This window comes from Protopterus annectens, chromosome 2.part1 (genome assembly GCF_019279795.1).
Source record: "Protopterus annectens isolate FY-2018-M chromosome 2.part1, PAN1.0, whole genome shotgun sequence".
Taxonomy (NCBI): domain Eukaryota; kingdom Metazoa; phylum Chordata; order Ceratodontiformes; family Protopteridae; genus Protopterus; species Protopterus annectens.
The window spans coordinates 1,836,721,333-1,836,742,865 of record NC_056729.1 but is presented as its reverse complement, the minus strand read 5'-3'; the positions used below and the strand labels follow the sequence as shown (position 1 = coordinate 1,836,742,865).

Genomic DNA, 21,533 nt, shown 5'->3' with positions numbered 1-21,533 from the left:
GCAGCGATTTCAAAGTCACAGTGCACATACCGCACTGTGACCTCCAAGTCATGCCCTGCAAATAAGTAAAAAATACTATGCCACAGGTAATTGTAGCACTTGAGGGATTTCTTAGAAAGTAATGAGTATATTATTGGAACAGTTTTACTGTGACTCCTGTACTTTAGGAAACCATGTAGACTGTAAAGCTGCCTCACAGTTCCACCTTTAGTGAAAAAGGTACCATCCATTGACCAAATGGAGGCACAACTAAGGTCATGTAGATTCTCAACGGTTGTGAACACCACCATGTAAGTGTCTGTCATTGGATCAGACATTACTTTACTAATGAATGTCCCATCTTTGAGGGGTACTTTGTAAAATCAATGCTGTCTAATGTTATATCTTTCATCCCAGCTGTTAGACCTATCTTATGCCTGACTCAACCCACTTGTTGGAGTAGTGCCCTTCTGTGGGGTACACAGTGGATTGTATCTAGCAAAGTTGATGCTACTGCATCTTCAACTATGAGACATGGGGTATCCCTACTGTAAGTAGCCCTGGTTTTTAAACTGCCACATACAGCGTACCTTTGCACTTCACCGGGATCCCCTTCATGATTATGTGCAACAGACTTTTCTAAGCGATCCCCATCTGACATTACAACAGTAACTGCTCTGCCTTTGCAACCATCGGTAACCTTATATTTGCATCCCCAATATCTCTTTGTGTTTCACGTTCGTTCTAAGTGGTACAAGTACCCATCAATTACAAGCAGGTGTTTACCCTTTTGGGATGCTACTGTGGTGTAAATACCATTTAAAATTCCTGGGGCTTCCATTTCCAAGTCAGCTATTGTGTCTTCGGTGCATAGCACAATGATAGCCAACCTGTGCTGGGGATTTCAATGATTTTTGACTAATGCAATTTGTATGTGTTAATTTCCAGTAATTTTCACTTAATTGGTGCTTAGTTGGTGAATCTGAACACTCTAAGATGACTGCATTGCACTTGTTGTAGTGTTAAGCTGTACCTGTGATATGGGAGATGCAGGGTTAGTACTATGTCGGCGTTTTGACATTTGTTGTTTTAATCTGACGAGATTTTGAGCTGTCGATGTTCTGGTGTCAGTTATGTGATTGTCGGTTATCTGAACGTTCGTATTATGAAGTAGACCCATATATCTATATATATATATATATATATATATATATATATATATATATATATATATAGGTCTTCAAAAAAGAACAGGAGACCCACATTTACGCAAAAGTGCACTTCACCGAAAGTACACTTTCACGAAGAATGGTTCAACGAACCATTAACAAACACCAAAACAATGTTTTTGAAGGGGGCAATCCACCCTGCACCCCCTCCCACTTAAATATACCAACTCCAAGATCGCACTACAGTGGGGAAACAGGTAAATTCCCTTTTCCCCACTGTTGTGTGCTTTGGCCCTCACTGTTCCTTAATGGTTCATTCAACCATACTTCGTGGAAGTGCACTTTCACGTAAGTGTGGGTCTATTTCTCTTTTTTGAAGAAGTGTTTCAAGAAGCGACTCATTCTGTTTTGTAACAACATTGCTCAAGTTTGTTTAGCGAGGTCACTTGGATGTTGTTAAGGATGGGAGTAGAATATTTTGAAAAAGGCAACAGGACAGAGGAGGCAATGTAGTTTCTTATAGTATTTGAGGAGAAGAGTTTGTTTCTGTATAGAGAATGTAGTTTTGGTGTAACTTTTCCACTATAGTTTGGAGGTGTGTGTGTGTGTGTGTGTGTGTGTGTGTGTGTGTGTGTGTGTGTGTGTGTGTGTGTGTGTGTGTTTGTGTGTGTCCGTCCGTGTGTGTCCAGTGTTGGGTTATCATCTACACGGATGCCTATTATTATGCGATATGATAAAAATCAAACTGCCCATTGTCATACTACAAGAAGACGGTACCTTAAATTCTTTCCCCTGATCTCCTGCATTTCTCCTACCTCAGACTGATGAATATTCTGGCAATAAGCTGCTATCATGGGAAAGATCTTTCTAGCATACCTCACTCACTCCGTACCTAATCATAAAAACTTATAAACCCACCATTAGTTTTTTTTTCCCTGAAGATCTGCTTAACTTTATTGTGAGCCCAAGTTTCTTTCCACTCATCATAATTACTGAGAACCTAAAGTACAAAATATTGGCCATTCAGTGCTTGCTTATAACAGTTCCTACAATTCCATTTGCGGATGTTAGTTAACTCCAATTTACAGAGACAGGAAAAGATAACACCTTCATATATGCCACAAATGAAATCAGACACTTTATTTTATTCTACATTTGTTTGCTGGGTACAGCGCTGATTGGTAGTGATGAAGTTCAGGCTCATCCTGGATGAAGATAATGTTGCCTCATACTTTATAGTTCAGAGTAGAGTTGTGTGTAAGTCTCTAGCATTCTGAATACCACAAGACTGTACATTTAACAGTGCAACAGCACTTTCCTGTGTCGCCCCTCATTGGAGAGTGAAATATCAAATAACTCAACCCTCATATAACACTGTTCTGCTAAGCAAATGACTAAAGCCAACATGTCCCAAAGGAAACAGCTAGACACCCTGTACATCTGTCCATGTCAGCTCTATTTTAATACACACAGCATCCCGTGTTAATATCACTACCAGATCATCACCCATCTTCATCAAATGAATTGCGAAGTTAAAGGAAACTAAAACAAATGGGTAGCTGAATCATTGCCAATATAAAGAAATACAGGTAAATGATCGTGTACTCTATAGTTTCTTTCAAACAACTATGATACTCCAGACATACAGCAACAGTTTTCAGCCTACAAGCATGCAGCAAATTACACCAGTAATTCACCTCAAAACCCAAAAGAATAATTTAAAATCTCCAGTCAAGCAAATACAATCTGTCTTCTTAAGATGAAAACATTGCACTCAACAGCATTAACCTTATTAAGCCTTATTATGTCTGGGCAGCTAAGATCCTGGATTTGTTTTTCCTACTATCTTCTATAAAATCCATTTTTTTATTTTGCTGTGAAACTGTTCAATTTTCAGAAAGTGTCTGCATGGAAGCAATTGCTAGCTAAAGGTAATTTTGTACAGATAACTTCTTGCTGAGAAAGTCTGGAGGAATATGTCTTCTATGCTGTTCTAACTGCATAAATTACAGGAAAGTTAATAAATTATCCACAGTACCATAAACTTCCAAGGTTTAATGAGAATTCAGTCTAGTAAAATTTATACAATGATAGTATCCCTTTTTTGTTAAAGAAATGGCAAACATGTTGGTCAAATATATTGATTTTCTATATTGCTTCTCAAGGGAAGTTCTGTTCAGCAGCCATTTTAAATCCCCTGTACTCAGAATAATTGATGTATAGCCCCCCCCCTTTTGTCCATGTGTTTTCAGTGCAGACTGAACTACAGCTAACAGCAACTTATGTAACTAAATAATTGTTATGCTACTGTTTGTCTTTTTTTATGTTTAGGAAATTATTTTGAAAAGGGCAACTGACATAGCCGAAGCCTTGTACAGTGTCCCCCGCAACCCAAACCAGCTACCGTCCCTCGCCAGCACTCCCACCCACTCTGGAATGATGGGAGTGAACTCCTTTGGTGGTCAACTAGCAGTCAACATCGCAGAGCCATCATCGGGCAATGACCAAGGTAAGCCATATTTATTAGATGATATAGATTGATTGATTTTATTTTTTTTTCTCAGACAAAGCAATCATAAAAAGCCATTAGGTTTCATACAGAACACAATACCAGTGGGAGTGTGTGTGTGTGTGTGTGTGTGTGTGTGTGTGTGTGTGTGTGTGTGTGTGTGTGTGTGCGTGTGTGTTTGTGCGTGTGTGTGTGTGTGTGTGTGTGTGTGTGTGTGTGTGTGTGCGTGTGTTTGTCTGTGTGTGTCTTTGCGTGTGTGTGTGTGTTTTGCTGTAAGAGTGTGTGTGTGTCTGTGTGTGTGTGTGTGTGTGTGTGTGTGTGTGTGTGTGTGTGTGTGTGTGTGTGTGTGTGTGTGTGTGTGCGCTACAGTAAGGGTTATATATATGTGTGTGTGTGTGTGTGTGTGTGTGTGTGTGTGTGTGTGTGTGCACATTTGTGCCTATTTTTATAAGTCACAGTGACCACTAAAGTGCTGCAAAATGCAATGACCATATTATTTATGTAACTGTTTACATGCACTGCAATGTGATAATAGAGTTATGTGCCTGTCTAATCTCTCCACCTTTATGACATCCAGTTGTATATTTTTCAGATGACCATAGTATACATTATAAACAGGTGTCATGACTATTGAACGCTTTTTGCTTTTTAAGTTATGTTTACTGTGTTGTCCTTGGGTATAATTAAACACAGGGTACATGACAGCAGTGTGTGTTAATGGCAGTCTGATTCTGTCATTTATTAGGACCAGTCTTCCAAGCAATTGAACTTGGATCACACTCAAAAGGGGGCTCTTTTAATGGCACTGTATTATTTTCCACCACTATTCATAACTGTATGCAAATATATCAATTATTCATGCATTCTAAATAAAACAGTCTCATTTTAGTAAAGACAATGTACTGCTGAGCTGCTTATGGATTCACGTTTGCTGTATCATTAAAATAAGATCCTGTCTACATCTCTGGCTGCGCTGTGACTGGACTGGCCTAATAGTCTTGAAAAGGGAAAAGGAACTTCAGCTCTACAAAAGTAGATTTCTGTAATATTGTGTAAGCTGCAAGAGTAATACTATGATTTCGGTAACTGAGAATATTTAAAAATATATTTTGCTTTATATGTAAAAGGAAAAGGGTATGGATCAGAGAAGAGAAGAGTTTCATGCCTTTTTAAAGTTTCCACACCTCAAAGCAGCACCACACCCTTCCTAATGTGCTACCATATCCAAACAGCACAGCAAACACTTTCATTGTGCCCTTGGAGATATTGTACAACAGTGGGGAAACAAAATCATTTATTTAGCTTTTACTAAAGTGTATTGGTGCATTTTCCATTGGAGATGTAAATAGCAAACCCTCAGTGATGAGTGTAATCTCTTTACCACAGTGCTTGCTACAAACAAGTGTCCTATTTTTCTATTTAGTTATGTTGATAAGGACAGCTGTCTGAAAACTACTGCAATGCCATCATGAAAGACTGAACCGACAATGCCTCATGACCTACATTAAGTTTATATGTTACAATTTTCCATGTTAAGTGCAGCAGAAGGGAGTATTACAACCTAGTAATAATGTCAGCTTCTTCTATCAGTTGAACAGCCTTCACTGACAATTAGCACATCGGATGACTTATTAGTGAAGCTATCTGCCTAACATACAAAACTATGTCAAACCCAGAGCTGTTGGACATGCTCCACTTTAAGACATCCCAATTCCTCCGAGCTACACGCTCTAGGGACCTAAACCCTGTCACCACAGTAAACAGAACATGCTGGAGGGATAGATTCCTGCCCCAGAGACTTCCCATACTCTGGAACAGACTACCTATCTATATCAAACAAAGCTCTTCCTTAGCACTCTTCAAGAAAAATCTTGATGATTGGATGGGAAATAGGAAATTCACCCCAAGGATCACCTCTGTGGCTCTGTTGAACAGGGGCATATGAAAATAATTTTCTTGGGTGGTGAAAGCAGGATACCTTTTTGACTAAGCTTGTATAGGCCCTAGGGCCGATAGCCTAGTACCTACCTATGAACCTATAAGTAGCTGTTCCTCTAAAAAAGTATGTGGCTTTTTTTTATTACCCAGAATGCTTTGCTGCTATACGTAACTCCAGACAGTACTTATACTGACATCATTTTGTGGGTCTGATCATAAGGAAAAACTGAGTTGACATTAAAACTAAAACATCAGAAGACATGTCTTAATCTTAATTTTCATTTTGTTTTCAGACCATTTGGTTCTTTAGCATTAGAATTCTACCCAGATGTGAAATTAACTATAAAATATAGTTGCACGAGAAATGTAACAATATATTTTAGCCATGTGAGTGGGCTGCTCTGAAGCCCCCCCCCCTTTTTTTTTAAGAACTGATGGAAACAGTACCTTGCAAAAAGAAAACTGATGTAGAGCTTACCAGACTCAAACTACTGCTATTAGAGTGAACCTTGGCAACACCCCCCCTCCCCCAAGATGGGCAACTGGTACCTCCACTGCCCATGCTGCTAATCAAACATGGGTAATTGAGGTATGGCTCACAAATATTGCCATATACATAAGCACTGACTGGCAAATCTGATTGATTTTGGTATCCTTTCCTCTTGTGTCCATCTTAAGGGAGTGTTACACCAGAGGGAAAGATTATTGCTAATTAAGAAAAAAGTCAATAGAAAAGGATGCTAAGAGATGAAATGTAGTTACCACAAAGGATGTATACACCCTGGTTATTTTCTGAGAGACAATACTTGCAAACAAATTCAGATTAAAAATATCTGTACAAGAACATATCAAAAGATAATAAAACTGGTCCCTGTAAACGGAGACAGACATACCTGCTATGGCAGAGGATGTTATAAATGAGGGGGAGATGATGATTTTGCTGGCAACAATGCAAGTAAAACTGCTGCCTTATTGGAAGACATGCTTATCTGTAACTTTCATTGTTGACTTTCCAGGGTTGGGAAGAATTATGATGCATCTGATCCAGCCAAAGAATGAAGACATTGTCTCAGGAAGGGCTGGTTGAGCCATTCCAAATGGAATTCTTTCTTGTTCAGGATAACTTGATTGCAGAAAATATGAAAGTTGAGACCAAAGAAGTTGAATGGATTGTGAGACTTAGGGCTAGTACAGGAAAGGGACTGAATGATAAAATAAATATTAAGCCAATTTTGTTAGGCAGGAATTTGCTTAAGTAGTTGTACTTACATATGTTTAGTCCTATATATTTATATGTCCCTATTTGTATAACTCTATGCTATGAATTTTATTTTAAGTACAATTTGACTTTAAGCTTTTTTCGGGTGACACAGTGAATCTCTTGAGAGTGGTAATTTTTATGTTGTGTGCCTTTAAATGAAGGTGGGGATTTTATCAATTGAGTTGTTCTGAAAATGGTATAAAATGGGGGCTTTGTTCTGATTTTATTGTCTGATGAAGTGGCTTAGTCCACGAAAGCACTCACCTTTGTCTTGTGTGAAATAAATTGCTTTTATTTTTCTACAGCCGTGGCCTGTTGCTTCCTTTATTTCTAATATTTGTTGGAAGATAGTTCCAGGCTTTGGGGATGTGATGGGAATAGAGACATTTTCCAGCATTTTTATTGGGCTTATGAATTGATAGAAGTTATTTTGTCTTTGTATCTTAGAGATCTAGGGAGACGGTAGGTAGGTAGGAAGAATGAAGGTTAGAGTAGGGCAGGCAGTGGGTTTATATATAATGTTGTGGGCTGTATGAAGGAGAGACATTGTGGCAACTCAAGCCATCCTAATGATCAGAGAGAATTGCAGTTGTGAGTAGAATTTGGAGAAGATGTGGCAAATTTTGCAATTTTATTGTAGCAAGCTTCACGTTTAGATAAGAAGGAGATCTGGAGTTTTAGTTTTATGACGTTGGTGGAGACTGGGTGGAGTGTAAATGTTAGATCAGTAGCAGTGAGATGTGGAGTGATGGCAGGGTTTATACTCATTGTACCAGTATTTGAAGCAGGAACCTGATTAACAGTAGGTATAGCATGGGTACTGCTTGACACAAGGTTGGAGATGCTGTCAATGAAGTGTCAGTTAATGACTGTGGCAGTTTCACCAGGGATTTATTAGGGGAGGGGTTAGGATTATGGTTTATGCCTTGTTTCAGAAGTGAGCTGATTGATGACCATATTTTTTGGGGGTAATGAGAGGTATTAGTTTACAGGTTGGTATAGATTTTTTTATCACTGATGATGAGATTTATGACTTTGTATCTGAGTTGATTGTACTATAGTAGTTTATCAGGGGGGTTGGATTTTTACCATTCATTGCATACATTGTCTGTTAGTGACATTAATTGTTTGGTGGCACATTAGAGCCATGAGCCATGATTGGTTTTGATTCTTTTAGTCCAAGTGGGACCTAAGCTATTCAGAATGGTTAGGAATTTGGTATTAAAGACACGCACAGCTTCATTGAGAGGAAGAGTTTTTAGGATTAACCAATTAGTAGATTTTAATATGTTCAGAAAGGTGTGTATCTTGACGTTTGTCAGGTTACAGACAGTCTTGTGTACATGTGTACATGTGTACATGTGTACTAGGAGTGTGTTTTGATATTCTAATGGTATAGGATGGCAGGTGATCACTAAGAGCATTAGAAAGGGCACCTGTTTGTGAATACCTGCTTGGACCAGATTCGGATACTAGAATCCAGTCTAAGGTTGATCCTTTATGTGCTGTTTTTTCGCACCTTGTAGAGGTTGCTACAAGTTGAGAGAAGTTGTAATAATTTATGGAGGCAGTAGGAGTGGTAAATGTAAGAACTGTTTATGTTGACATAACCAAGAATGATTGCTTTGTAAGAGAAGTTTGTAGAAATCCAATATAGGATGTTTACAAGTGTTGGAAAGTTTTGACCTGTGGGATCCCACTCCACAAAGTGGGAGCCAGCACTGACCATGGGAACTATCGACCTATTAGCCTGACAAGCCTGGTCTGCAAGGCCATGGAACATATCATCATGGAACTCATAAACAAAGACATTGGTAACCTCCAAACCCTGGATCCCACCCAGTTCAGGTTTGTAAAAGGCAGATCATGCCTCCTGAACCTGATTGACTTCTTTGAGGTAGTCACCAAAGCCGTAGATGAGGGTAAGGTGGTTCACACAGCCTATCTTGACCTCACCAAGGCTTTCGACACCATCCCCCATTCTGGAATTATAGCTAAACTCACTAAACTAGGTATAAATCCCTATGTCACAAGATGGGTTGCCAACTGGCTCACTGACAGAACCCACACTATAAAAGTTGCAGACTCCAAATCTGACCTCAAAGCAGTAACAAGTGGAGTACCACGGGGTTCAGTCCTGGGACCTCTCCTGATTGGTATCTACTTCTTTGAAGTACAGGTTAACACAGAAGGTCTCTGGCTAATGAAGTTCACAGATGACTGCAAACTAGGAGCCATAGTCAAGTCCCCAAATGATGTGGGCATCCTACAGAAGGGCCTCACTGAGACAGATGCCTGGTGTCAGAGCCATGGCCTCAAGCTCAATGCAAACAAATGCAGTGTCACCCCCTTTGGTAAAAACTCTGTACCCATGAGCTACCACATAGGCAGCAATCTACTTAACACTGAATGTATGATAAGAGACCTTGAGACCCAGGTGGACAGTAGTCTCTCCTTTGATAGTCACATCACCACAGTAGTCAGGAAGTCCTTCTACGTGGCACACCTCATCATAAAAGGGTTCTCATCCAGGAAAAAAGAGGCCATTGTTCCTCTCTACTCGACACTCATTAGACCCCATTATAGAGTACAATGCCCCTTTTGGAATGTACCTCACAAGACATCTGCAGCAGCTGGAAAGACCACAGAAGTACCTCACAAAGAGAATTACTGGCCTCAAACAAATGACCTACACTGATTGTCTCAAAAAACTCCAGCTTTACTCTGTAGAATATCGCCTACTCCAAGGTAATCTCTGCCTAACATAAAAAGCTATGTCAAACCCAGAGCTGTTGGACATGCTACACCTAAAGAAATCTCAATCCCTCTGAGCTACATGCTCTAGGGACCTAAACCTTGTCACCACAATAAACAAGACATGCTGGAGGGATAGATTCCTGTCCCAGAGACTTCCCATACTCTGGAACAGGCTATCCATCTGTGTCAAGCAAAGTTCTTCATTAGCACTCTTCAAGAAAAATCTTGATGAGTTGATGGGAAATAGGAAATACACCCAGGGAATCACTTCTGTATCTCTGTTCGACAGTGACACAGGAAAATAACTTTCTTGGGTGGCGTAAGCCAGGGAACCTTGTTGGCTAGGCTTATGTAGGCCCTTGGGCCGATAGCCTAGTACCTACCTATGAACCTATGTAAATTATGTTAATGCATAATAGTATCCTTTGGGAGTCATCCACCCCTGGTATCTATCATATTGACAACACACCCCCTTAGAGTTGACCCAGTAGTCAGGCACTTAGGGACACACATATATAGTAATTTAGCCTTTGATCATCATGTGTCTACAGTGGTGAGGAAATCATTATATGTTGCACAACTTATAAACAAAGGTATGGCATCTAAGTCCAAGAAAATCATTGTTCCACTGTATTAGGAATTCATCAGACCTATCAGTGAGTGCAATGCCTCCTTTGATATGCACCTAACCAGCCATATCCAACAATGGAAATGTCCACAGAGGTTCCTTACTAAAAGAATACAAGGCGTAACTAATATGTCCTATGCAGACCACCTCAAGGCCCTATCGCTGTGTTCTGCCTCCTACAGGCTTTTGAGGGAACATCTATACCCAGCATAAAGGGCATTGTCAGACCCCACTCTGATGGACCTCCTGCATATCCACAAAACAAACAGCACCAGAATTATGCATTCTAAAGACTTACATCTTGCCTGTGATATAAATAGGACCTGCTGGAGAGATAGGTATGTATCCCAGAGACTACTCCGGGTCTATATCGCATCATCAAATATGTGAATATCGAACGCTCACATGAGCAAATATTCATGTACTTGAAGTTTATGAATTTTTTTTTGCGGTACAGTGAAGATCAGAATTTTTTTCTCTTTCCTCACTGTAGTGCAATCTCGGAGTTGGAATATGTATTTAGCGGGGGGTGTGGGGGGCGCAGCTCCCACAATACCATTTTTGAGTATGTGAATATTCGCTTGTGTGAGCATTCGATATTCACGTATTCGATGATGTGATATAGACGCACTACCCCATCTGTGGAACAGTCTCCCTATCCATGTGAAGCAGAGTTCCTCTGTAATCCAATTCAAGTGCAACTTGGACAATTGGATGGGTAACTGGATATTCATCTCTGGTTTGCCACCTATGTCTCTAATGGACAGAGGAAACCTGTAAATGGTTCATCTTCCAGGCCCATGCTTACACTTAACAAGGGTATCAGAACCTGTCAGAGATTTGGGATGCATGACTAGACTTAAAAAGGCTCTTGTGGTCATTAGCCTGGTAAGCACCTATGACTACTATTTATTTTTACTTTAGTTTACATTTGTTTAACAGGAAAGTCTGACTGGACACAGGTCATTTTTCAGCGGAGGCCCGGGGAGAAAAGCTCCAGATACATTTTAGACAGTTTTCACAGGTCAAACAATTACAAATCACATATTAAACAGTTCAGAGTTTCACAGGTCAAAAAGTACGAATCACCAGGTTATATAGTATAGCTATCTATTAATAATAGCTGGCAAAAGATGACATACAACAAAAATACAACAAAAAGTATTTGCAGATATTTTCATATATCAGAACACAATGGGGAACTGTAGTAGATAGTTACATATGCACATAGTGCCAGTATAATACTTCACATAGAAGCTTTGACTGTTATTTGACAAGTATAGTGTTTTTATTGTATAAAGAGGTAGGTGGTTCAGTTATAGTAAACATGTTTGGTGGACTATTTGCTCTATGGAAATTAAATTGAGATTAGGTTTAGATGGGGGATGAGAAGCTGGGCAATGTTTATCCTGGGGAGTCACAGGAGCATAACCAGGAATTTGTATAGTATGCTTTGAGAAACATTTTGAACTGGGAAGTGAAGCACACACATGGAGGTTAGGTGGTAAGGTAAGGAGTTCCAGGCTTTAGCTGTGGAATAGCTAAAGAAAGATTTTCCTGCATCATTGTTATCTTTGATGACTTCTCGGTGGTTTTGGGTGCTGGATCTTAAGGTTCTAGTGGTGTAATAAGGTATAATTACATTTTGTAGAACTGGAGTTTTAGTTGGTTGGTAGTAAATTTTATGTGCAAATGACAAGTCGTTAAATTTCAATAGCCGAGGTATATATACCTCAATAACTGAGATACCTCAATAAATAAGCAATAACTGCCACCCCAGTTGCTTGAAAGCTACACAGTGATGGGTCTTATATGGGGTTTCAGTATCAAATCTAGCAATCTTGTTATAGCAGGTTTCTAGCTTTTGTAGGTCAGTTTTCTGGAGGTTAGTAAGTATTGGAGATGTGTAGAGGAGGGTAGACAGCAGATGTGTTCTGGCTATGGTGGCTTTAGTTTGTTTAGTAAGAAAATTTTTATTGCAATAAAGGAGACCGAGGGTTTTATGAACCTTTATGATAGTTTGGGCTATATGAATGTCATATTTCAGGTTGCAATCTTTTTCTACCCCTAAGAGTTTAGTGTGGGAGGTAGGGCTGATTGTTATGTTGTTACTGGATATGATGGTGAAGGTGTCATATGGGAGACTGGATCTACCTGTGTTGAATAGGAGATGTTTTGTTTTATTTGGATCCAGGTTAAGCTGGGAGTTAGTGAACCAAGTCTCAGCTTGAGAGAAGGACTGTTGAGTCAGGGAGTGTAGGTCATCTACTGTTTGTGCTGCACAAATCAGGGTGGTATCATCAGTGTATTGTACTAGTGAGGCATTAAGTTTGGAGGATGATAGCTGGTTGGTAAATAGAGAGAAGTGAAGTGGGCCAAGTATGGAACCCTGAGGAACACCTATGGTAACAGGCAGAGGAGAGTATACTTGGTTGTGCCATTTCATTGCTTGTTGATGACCTGATAGGTAGCTTTTAAACCATGTTATAGAGTGTGTGCTGATATTTAGGGTGGCTAGTGTGTTAAGGAGACTGTTATGGTTGACCATGTCGAAGGCTTTAGACAGGTCTAGAAAAATGGCTGAAACTAGTTGTCCTTTGTTTCTGTGGTGGTTAACTGTATTGGAGAAGGACATTAGTGCTGTTGTGGTGCTGTGGAAAGGCCTAAAGCCATGTTGGTTTTTAGATAGCAGGTTGTTTGTTAGGAGGAAGTCTATGAGTTGGGTATGAACAACTCGTTCCAGAATCTTTGATAAGTGCGACAGTATAGCTATAGGTCAGCAGTTATTTAGTTCAATGGAATTTCCTCCCTTGTGTAATGGTATAATGTGAGAGATTTTCCATATGTTAGGAACTTCACACTTTGTTATAGATCTGTTAATTAGGATGGCTATGGGTTAAGCTATGGCATCTGCAGCTACCTGTAGGAACTCTACTGGTAGATTATCAGTGGCCAGGGTTGTTGGTTTAAGCTTTTGGAGGAGTTTTAAAATGGAGTTGGTTGAGGTTGGATGTAGGGTAAAGTTGGTGCTATTATTATGTGGGTTAGTCTTATTTTGTTTGGGTGGTAAGTCAAGGTTGTTATTCGTACTCTGGGTATTTGCAAGGGCTTGTACTGATTCAGTGGAAAATTTATTGAATTGAGTGGGGATGTTCTCAGAATGAATTACTGTTTTGGGTGTAGGGGTTGTAGTTTTTCCTGGTTTTAGTACAGAATTTATAATGGCCCAAAATTTTTGTGGGTTGTAGAGATGTTTTTCTTGGAGGTTTTGGTAGTAGTTGATTTTGTCAGAGTTAATGCATTTCTTGGCTTTATTATGAATGTCTGAGTAGGTTTGTTTTGTTGACTGGGATTTGTTTTTGTGGTAGTTTGTCCCTGCTTTGTCCCTGTCTTTGAGGATAGTTTTAGTTTCCTTGTTCAGCCAGGGGGTATATTTGGTCTTTGTTCTAATGGTTCTAGCAGGTGCATGATAGTCTAATAGTTGTAGGAAGGTTGAGTTGAAGTAGTTGACTGCCTCATCTAGTGACAGTGATGTCTGTGGTTTCCAATTTGGATGGTGCAGTGGCACAGTGGTAGCGGTGTTGCCTCACAGCAAGAGGTGCTCTGGTTCGATTCTCAGCTGGTGTGCCTTCTGTGCGAAGTCTGCATGTCCTCCCTGCATTTGTGTGGGTTTCCTCCGGGTGCTCCAGTTTCCTCCCACGTTACAAAGACATGCGTCTGGAGCATTTCTCTCCGGGCCTCCGCTGAAAAGTGGCTTCTTTCCAAGTCAGACTTTCCCGGTTAACAAATGTTAAATAAACAATTACATCTTTTTAATGAATTTCTAAACTCTTCTGGTTTGAAGTTTGTTTTGTTCCTGACTATTCTTAAGGTTGTCTGGTTAATATGGTGAGTTCTTTTTCTAAGGAGGAAGGTAGTTTGATGGTCACTGAAGCTGTTTGACAGACAGCCTGCTAGAGATACAAGTGAGGGGTTGGATACAAGAATGCAGTCCAGGATGGACTGTCGTTCTGATGTTTTGTCTATTCTGATGGGGCTATGATAAGTTGGGTAAACCCATGGAGGTTAATGTGAGTAGTTGGATCATGGCAAGGGCAGTTATTCCAGTCTATATTAAAATCTCCTAGTAAGATATTTTCGTGAGGGAAGGAGGCAGAGATCCAGTCTAGAAGGATTTTGATACTGGTGACATTGTTACCAGGTGGGCAGTAACAGCTTATAATATTAATGTGTTTGTTGGGGTTCAGCTTTAACTGAGCTATGATAGTTTCTGTATTACCTATGTGTGGTATATTAACATCAATTTGTTCTACCTTGAGCTGGTCTTGGAATAGTAGCGCTACACCTCTACCCTTTTTACCATTTCTGTCCCTGAGTAAGATGTTATATCCTGGTGGTATTATTTCATTGCTACTGATTTCTGGTTTTAGCCAGGTTTCAGTCATTAGTACAATATCAGGTTTATATAGCTGAAGTAGTGCGTGGAGTTCATGAGTTTTATTTGAGATACTTCTTACATTTATGTTAAGGAAGAGGAGCGAGTTCTTATGTCTAAGGGTAATAGCAGAAGGAGGGTCAGAGTGTGTGTTTGCTAGTGAGTTGGGACCATGGTTGGGATGTATATCCCCACAGCATGATAGTTTAGTCATTAAATGTATGCAGAGTTTGGTAAACTTGTTGATGATAATGTGTTTTAGTGATTTGTTGGTTGTACATTTGGTTGTTTGTATGCTATGGTGGTAATAGTCTGTGTGTGAGGCAGTGAAAAGGCATGGAACTATGTGTATGGTTGGAGTTACAAAGTGATAGTTAATGGATGTAGTTTGCCAGGGGAAGGAGATGGTGTGTTGTAGTTAATTTGGTAAGAGGTGAGGGCTGTGAGTTGGAGAAGCATTAGAAATGTGATTGTATATATTATAGGGTTTATTGTGCAAGGGTAAACAGTATGAGACACTATAATAGTTTGAGGTGCCCTAGATTGGCTATGTGGAGTGATTAAGTAAGAAAATGTGGTGATAAATAATTAGAGTGAGGTTGAATGTGGCTGGTATGATGAGAGTGGGGGTGTGGTGGTCTGTGACTGATTAATTGGGTAATTGGTAGGATGTGGTTAAGTGGGGGGTGTGGTCTGTAAGTATAAATGTAATGAAAGAAGGGGTGAGTGGGAATGGGGGTAGGGTAGGGGAGCAGAGTGAGCCCAGAGTGGAGTGGATAGCACCCACCCTTGGAATGGAATAGCCCTAGAGACACTAACAAAATAAACTATCTTGAAAGTTACTAAATGCAGGTAGGTGAGAGGGACGTCCGTTATATCATGGGAATGAAGAGATATAAACAGTAAGGTAGTGGTATTGAGGAAGGTGGATATAACAGAGAGAGTAGGTCAGTCAGGAGGGGAGAACCTTACAGGGAATTTACAGAGGGAAACTATCAAGGGGAAGGAGTGGGGTAGGGAGAAAGATGAATGGCAAGAGACTGAGGTGTCCTAGCAGTGAGCTCCCCAATTAGGGCAGATAAATAATTATTTACACAAAGCAGTTGAGACATACACTAGATTCACTTAGAAGTTTCTGCGAATCACCGGAGTTGTGCTGGGAGGTGCCCATTCGCAATGTACTTCTTTTAATACTGTGGATGTGCTGTTAAGCAGGGCTTGGGAGCTAGGGAGAGAATAATAACCTCAAGTAAGAAAAAAGGTTGTATTTAAAAATAACGTTGAGTCAACAGAGAACTACACTATCCTATTGTTCTACCTTGTACCTCATAACTACTGTTGTAGAACTAGACCTTAGTGATATACACATGTAAACATCACTTCAGCAAAAACTGGGGTGGCACAGTGGTGCAGCGGTTAATGCTGTCACCTCACAGCAAGAGGTTCTCCGGTTCGATTCTCGGCTGGGGTGCCTTCTGTGTGGAGTTTGCATGTTCTCCCTGTGTTCGCGTGGGTTTCCTCCGGGTACTCCGGTTTCCTCCCACATTCTAAAGACATGCTTCTGGAGCATTTCTCCCCGGGCCTCCGCTGAAAACAGGATCTGTGGAACCTAGTCAGACTTTCCCGGTCAACAAATGTTAAATAAATAAAATAAATAAAATAAATTTTAGCATTAATGGACATTTCTAGCAGTTTGTACAAGTAGCAAACAGTTAGGAAGTGAAAACATTCATCAAACAAGCTTATCTACTGTTGTTATCCAAAACGTAACACAATTAGGAGCAGGGTTCATAGGTTCATAGGTTCATAGGTTCATACTAGGCTATCTGCCCTGGGGCAATTATAAGCCTAGCCCGATTCTGTATGGCTTACGCCACCCCTTGATTTGAGTATACTGTGCCCTTTTTAAGGTTTAGTTTACTGTGCCTCTGTCTAATAGTGACACGGGAGTAATCCCTGGGACAAACCTACGATCCCCCATCCACTTATCGAGATTCTTCTTGAAGAGATTCAGTGAGGTGCTCTGCCTCACATGAACTGGAATTCTATTCCAGAGCGAAGGGAGCCTCTGGGTTATGAACCTGTCCCTCCAGCAAGTTCTATTTATTTCTGTGCTGAGGTTCAAGTCCCTCAGTGTGGCTCTAAGGGATTTAGATTTACTGAGGTGGAGCATGTCCATTAATTCTGGATTTGACATAGCTTTGTATGTCAGGCATAGATCGCCTCGAAGTAGGTGGTATGCAACTGAGTAGAGCTGGAGTTTTTTTAACTGAGCAGCATATGGAATCTGTTTGAGACCCTTGATCCTCTTGGTGAGATACTTTTGGGGTCTTTCTAATTGCTGCAGGTGTCGGGTAAGGTACATCCCAAAAGGGGCATTGTATTCTATGATGGGCCTGATGAGGGATGAATAAAGGGGCACGATTACCTCTCTTGATCTAGATGTGAAACCCTTCGTGATGAAGTGGGCTATGTAGAAGGTCTTTCTAACCACTTTGGCAATGTGGTTTTCAAAGGAGAGATTGCTATCAACTTGGGTCCCCAGGTCCCTAATAACTTTCTCTGTACTTAATGGGTTTCCGCCTATGTGGTAATTTGTGGGCACATTGTTTTTGCCAAAGGGTATGACTATACATTTTTTGGCATTTAGCTTTAAACCATGGCACTGGCACCAGTTATCTGTCTCTGTGAGACCTTTTTGAAGGATGTTTGTGTCAGCTGGAGAGTTGATTATGGTGCCCAGTTTGCAGTCGTCTGCGAACTTGGTGAGCCATAGTCCTCCCACGTTTGCCTGTACCTCGGAAAAGTATATACCGAACAAGAGTGGTCCCAGGACAGAACCCTGTGGGATGCCACTTGTGACCGGTTTCGAGTCTGACATGGCTCCAGAAACTCTCACTCTGTGGGTTCTGTCTTTGAGCCAGTTTGCGACCCATCTTGTGACATAGGGGTTTATATTTAAGCTGGATAGCTTATCTATGTTGCCCGAGTGGGGTATAGTGTCAAATGCCTTTGCAAGGTCCAGATAGGCTGTGTGGACTACCTTCCCTTCATCTATGGCTTTGGTGATTGTTTCAAAGAAGTCAACCAGGTTCAAAAGGCAGGATCTGCCCTTGACAAAGCCGAACTGGGTAGGATCTAGTGTCTGTAGGTCCCCAATGTCTTTGTTTATGAGCTCCATGATGATCCTCTCCATAGCCTTGCAGACTAAGCTAGTCAGGCTTATGGGGCAATAGTTTCCAGGGTCCGTAGAGGCTCCACCTTTGTGGAGTGGGACCACTGTTGCTGTACGCCATTCTGTGGGCACATATCCTGTAGTGAGGCTGAGATTATATAGCTGTTTTATTTGAGGGATTAGTTCCTCTTGTAGTTCATGTAGGACGCAACCTGGGACACCATCTGGTCCCATGGAAGCAGTGTTTTTTGCTTTGGAGAGGGCAGCCTTCACCTGAGCATCTGAGATGTTTGGGAGGCAGCCCTCTGCCGGGATAGATACTTGCTCTTTTGGGGGGAGGGGGTGGAGAAGTTTGCACTGAACCTGTCTGCCAGGATATTGGCGATGTCTGTGGGTTCAGTGTATTTTTTATCGTTTAGAATCAACTCAGAACAAGTCTGAGAGTTGCATCCCAGGTTTCTAACATAACTGAAAAAAGCCGTATGATTGTCTTTGGTGTCCTGTGCAATTTTTCTCTCGAAGCTGGCCTTGGAGAATTTTATGAGGGATCGTAATTTTTTGCTAGTACTGATCAGAGATGCCTTCCCTATTAGGGATTTTGCTCTATCATGTAGTAGCTTCCACCTTCTGTTGTACAGTTTATTTATGGCAGGGGTCCACCAGACTGGACACCTGCCTTTGGATGATTGGGTCTTGGTTTTGTTTGGGATAGCATGATCCATGCATTCCTGGAGATGTCCGTAGAATGCATTTATATTGGATTCTGCAGTTTAGGCTGTAGTTTCCACTGGCCCTGGGGCCTTGAAGGTTTCCACTTCAGTTTTGAAAAGTGAGAAGTTCACTTTTGAGAAGTTTTTCACTGTGGTTTTCTGGGCTGGGGGTGGGGTCGGGATGTGGACATCCAGTGAAATTAATTTATGGTCTGATCTTACCAATGAGGGATATACTTCTGGTGTGGATCATAGAGTCCCCATTTTGGTAATGATCAGGTCTAGTATGTTGTCCCCTCTTGTGGGAGTGGTGACTAGTTGTTCCATAACATTTGAGTTTATAATTTCCAGGAATCTTTGGGTAAGGTGCTGGGGCTTGAGTAGTGCTTCCAGTCAATGTTTGGGTAGTTGAAGTCGCCCAATATAATGGTGTTTGGAGAGATCTTCATGTTCTCCAATGTTTTCAGGAAAGCCGAATGGGATTCCTGACTTTGAGAGGGTGGTCTGTAGGATGCTATAAACTGAAAAGCAGTCTTCCCACTGTTAGTTGCACATGGATGGTCTCAGATACTTCGTGCAATGCCACTAACCTGGATGTGTGGATATCCTTGATAAATATGGAAACTCCCTCTCCTTTTGTGGTTCGGTCTGGGTTTTGGGGCCGGAAAGCATGATATGAGGTATAGCCTGGTAGTGCTGGGGTGCTCTCTGGAGCCTTGAACCAGGTTTCTGTCACTGCACAGATATCGATGTTCTCCATATTGAGGAGAGCTTCGAGTGCGTGCATCTTGAGGTTAACACTTCTGGCGTTTAGCAGCATTACCCTTAGTTTCTTGTTCCTTGTGCTGTCTATGGGGGTGGGTTTGACTTTTGAACCTTGCCTAAAAAAGGCACTATGGGGGTGGCAAGAGCCTTTGCCAATATCCGAAAGCCCAGTGTTGACAGGTGCAAGCCGTCCCTAGTGAAGCAACGTGGCTTGTCGAGCATGTCATCCCAGGCTGACAGACACTGGATCCCCTTTGAATGACTCCAAAATTTTAGCCAATTGTTAACATCGATCATTTTGTCTTTGTACTGTGGCATCATTCTAGGTGAGGGTAAGATGCTGCTCAAGGTCAGGGTCATACCAGCCTGGGCTACATGATCAGAGAGCTCCTCTATGTCTCTTTTCATGTAGTCCAGGAAGGTACGTCTTAGGTCATTCACACCAGCATGTACAATGACTGAGTCATATTTGTATTTGCTTTGGAGTGACCTGAGTGCTTGCGTTATGTGTCGGATCCTAGCACCTGACAGGCAGCTCACTGTGACCTTCTCTTTATTCAGCCTGGTGAGCGGGACGTCAGTGTGTCTGACAATAGAGTCACCTATAACAAGAGTATCAGGTGTGTTATTCAGCCTTAAGGGCTGTGGCTGCTTGGCACACTGACTTTGTGGGTTATGTGTTGTGTGTGTTTTGTTTTGAGGTAGCGTTTGCTTGGATGTCTGCTTTGGAGGTCTCTGTTGCTTAGGTAGATTTTTATTTAGAGCCTCAGTATGTTTTTGTATATTTATGTGTTTGGTTCGCTGATGTGGTGGGACTATGTGATACTGGAATTGTGTTGTGTGAGATTACCTTTTCCTCCTGACTGGTTACACCAGTTTTGAGATGAGAGCTCAGCCTCCAGTTTGGCTAAATAGTTGCATCTCTCACATATATTTGAACCTGTTTGGAGGAGGAGAGGGTTGTCCATGTACATGAGACAGTTGTAACATTGCCTCAAAATTCCCTGATTCACCAGCTGGACTGGAGAGGAAACCATTGACTGACCTTTGGACATGCTAGAGTAATAGGGAAACTGAATTTAAGACGGACCAATAGAGGACAGGGTAATCGTAGAGAGTATAAGAGTAAGTAGTGCTTATGGTTTAATAGTGCTAACTTGTAGGATTACTTAATTGGACCAGTGAAGGGCCTTAGAATGAGAATATGGTGTTTAAATTGAGAGATAGAGCAGTTCTAAGGGAAAAAGTGAAGAGCAGACTTTGTGGAGCCAGGAATAGTTTAAACCCAATTAGGCGGCGCTGCCGCTGTTGCTATGCTCAAAACCAGCAAAACTGCACAAAGAGGGTTTTAAGAGAGGAAGATGAAGGAGTTTTGGAATTGACCCAAAATGGCCAATAAAACTACAGTTTCAAGTCAGTAACCACTCCCACAGGGGCAGGCAGGCTGCTCAATGTTTTTCACTGCCATTGATCAACAGAGAGACTTTCCTTTAGCCCAAGCAAAAAATGGCCTCACAGAAACTTACAAACAGTTCAAGAACAGCAAGCCTGTAACTGAACTTTTTTAAATCTCAGAAAAGTGGGAAAAAGCAAGATTTTTTTTGTTTTTGTTTTTCAGAGATAGCAGAGGTTAACAAGTATCAGCAAGTTATAACAGTGCAGTAAATGACCCCACACAAGAGTGCTAGGCCAAAGACAGATAAAATGTAAGTTTTGAGAAAAAAACGATTTTAAAAATAAGTGCAAACAGGAAATTCAGTAAACAGCTCTAGGTTGTGCTCTAAATACAGTTACTAATGCAGAAATCAAATTTAACAAGCCAGAAAATGCTCAAAATAGGCGGCAATGCAGAAAAACTTAGCAAATAAACAGAGGAAAAATACTGAAAGTCTCAAAAGTGGCTCCTTTCTTCTCTCAGTGTTTTCCCCTCTTGGTGGGTGCTTCACCAACAGCCAACAAACCTGAAAAGACGCCAAAACCATGAGGCAACCAGGTTTTAAGAGAGGAAGATGAAGGAGTTTTGGAATTGACCCAGAATGGCCAATAAAACTACAGTTTCAAGTCAGTAACCACTCCTACAGGGGCAGGCAGGTTGCTCAATGTTTTTCACTGCCACTGATCAACAGAGAGACTTTCCTTTAGCCCAAGCAAAAAATGGCCTCACAGAAACTTACAAACAGTTCAAGAACAGCAAGCCTGTAACTGAA

At 41.1% G+C, this 21,533-nt stretch overlaps 1 protein-coding gene across 3 annotated transcripts in view; it reads left to right on the top strand.

Annotated features, from left to right (window-relative positions):
• LOC122794658 (transcription factor COE3-like) overlaps positions 1–21,533 on the top strand; it is a 2,019,913-nt gene that overhangs the window by 1,848,498 nt on the left and 149,882 nt on the right. For all 3 annotated transcript variants that reach the window (XM_044063281.1, XM_044063282.1, XM_044063280.1), the window contains exon 13: positions 3,480–3,657. In XM_044063281.1, coding sequence (XP_043919216.1) covers positions 3,480–3,657 — 178 coding nt within the window. The remainder of the gene's footprint in view (positions 1–3,479; positions 3,658–21,533) is intronic.